Source organism: Sinocyclocheilus anshuiensis, unplaced genomic scaffold (assembly GCF_001515605.1).
Source record: "Sinocyclocheilus anshuiensis isolate Anshui unplaced genomic scaffold, SAMN03320099.WGS_v1.1 scaffold207, whole genome shotgun sequence".
Taxonomy (NCBI): domain Eukaryota; kingdom Metazoa; phylum Chordata; class Actinopteri; order Cypriniformes; family Cyprinidae; genus Sinocyclocheilus; species Sinocyclocheilus anshuiensis.
Genome location: NW_015551045.1, coordinates 5,304,262 through 5,306,374, shown reverse-complemented (window position 1 = coordinate 5,306,374; position 2,113 = coordinate 5,304,262). Strand labels below are relative to the sequence as shown.

Genomic DNA, 2,113 nt, shown 5'->3' with positions numbered 1-2,113 from the left:
GTTAGAACGAGCCGTTTTAGGTAGGCGTGGCTGACTCTTAACTTTTATAAAGAATATCTCTTTGGATTTGAGACTTTAGTCTTTGCAACTTTACAGATCTTCTTTATGCACCAAGAGCTTGTAACACTTCCAAAGAGAAAGGAAAAATTGAAATCGCATCATATGACCCCTTTAAATTTAATCAAGGAATCGTGAAAGGCCTACTACATTTTAAAAGCTCATTATGATATATATTTAAGTAATGTACCATATATAAATGTGCAAGTAGTCAACTAATGGCTTAAATGAACGACTGCTAGCTGACTAGAAAAATCTTTAGTCAGGGCAGCCCTAGTACACTCTCACCCATGCCCTCCTCTCCTCAGGCACCCCTCTGGCCATGGAAAGCCCTCCCACGGTGGTCCCCGGCACGGTGTTCTACCCCCTGGTGCAGGAGCAGTGCGGTCAGCAGCCCCTTCACCCCTCCTATGATCCCTACATGCCTGTGCTCTCCACAACATACCACTACCTCGCGCCCTGGACTCCCGGTGCCGGCCCACACCCCCGCATCCACCACGCCACATACTGCCCCTCGTCCTCTCACCCCCCCGTCAACTACATCACCACCCCCACCCATCTGCCACACTCACAGTTTGTCTAAGTCTCATTTACCAGCAGAAATGTTCCTGTTTGTTCAGTTGTTAGTTCTGTATTGTTTTCACAGACGAATGGTTATTCAGAGATCCTGCAGTGTTACTTGGCACTTAAACTGAAAGGTAGGACAGAGTAGGTGTGCTTTTACCACCCTGCACATTTGCTCCCCAATCAACATCGCTCTAATTTAATAAGCATATATTGGATTTTTTCCCTAATTATTTGAGGATTTTAAAAGGTGACATGATTCTAAATGTAATTAGAGTTCCCTTCTCATTTGCTTTTACAAATGTTTGCACGCTTCCAGAATGTAGTCGTTTAGCAACACACCAGGAGTTCGAGCCTTAGGAAACCATTGTCTGTTGTTTTTCTATGTCAAAAGAATCACTTATTATAGCTGCACAAATAAAAAAAATAAATAAAAAAATCAAGTTGCTTCCGAATCCATTTTAAGGTTACGAACTGAAACTTATTTATATGAGAGAAATTAACTTTCTATTTAAAGCATCCTGAAATGTAGCAAATTATATTATAAGAAGCTGCTGTGAGAAGATGAGTAATGATGCTGAAAATTCAGCTTTGACGACGATTAAATTTCATTTTACAATATCAAAATAGAGAAGTTATTTTAAATTGTGAAGTAATATTGTGAAATATTACAGTTTTTGCTAAAAATAAATGCAGCCTTGGTGAATGTAGGAGACTTTTCAAAAAAATCTTAATTATTTGACTATTTGTAATTAATAGTAAGACAGACTGGTTACAATTAATTTTCTGGATAATCATGCAGTTGCTTGGCAACTTGGTGAATGACTCACATTTTCACAATCTGATCTTTGAAGCTGCCTATTTTACTTGAAAATGTTATCCATTTCCACATAAAACAGGATATTAACACGTGGAATACTTATCTATTGGGAATTGTGATAATTGGGCATTTTATTTCAAAGACCGGCCGGATTGGTTCACCCCTTCTCTTTGCTTGATGCTTTTTTTTTAACCAGTTAGAGCTGAGCTAAGCTGTTAGCTTTTTAGCTAATGACTAATGAAAAACACACAAATGGACATGTTTAACTGGCTTCATCCTCAGTTTTACTTTATTTAAACTTTTCACTGTTAGCTTCTTTGAGTGCATCTCACTGTGTCCCAATTCTCATTGTAGCAATTTTTTTTCTACAATAGTTGCCTAAACAAATGCCTTAATGTTAACCAAAAGCTTGTGTGGCCTTTGTGACATCGTCTGAAAAGTAAAGTCTTTAAGAGGCAGAGCAAGGTATTACATTTCAAAGAAAGATTACATTATTATTTTTTTTTCCAATAACATGCACAGTAACACCAGAAAAATGTAGGCAGGGTCTATATCATGTTGACTTTTAAGAGCAGCGAAAAGTGCAGTTTCAATCATTAGCGACGTTAACCCAGATATGATTTATTTAGTTCATGTGACCACAAAACAAAAAATGAAATAGAAAACCACTGA

General features: G+C 37.8%; 1 protein-coding gene across 6 annotated transcripts in view; it reads left to right on the top strand.

The window, feature by feature from the left end:
* Positions 1-1,043, top strand: part of LOC107661739 (putative bifunctional UDP-N-acetylglucosamine transferase and deubiquitinase ALG13) — a 20,845-nt gene extending 19,802 nt beyond the window's left edge. For all 6 annotated transcript variants that reach the window (XM_016451503.1, XM_016451504.1, XM_016451506.1 and 3 more), the window contains one exon: positions 366-1,043. In XM_016451503.1, coding sequence (XP_016306989.1) covers positions 366-640 — 275 coding nt within the window. In that variant the 3' untranslated portion in view covers positions 641-1,043. The remainder of the gene's footprint in view (positions 1-365) is intronic.
* The last annotated feature ends 1,070 nt before the right edge of the window (positions 1,044-2,113 follow it).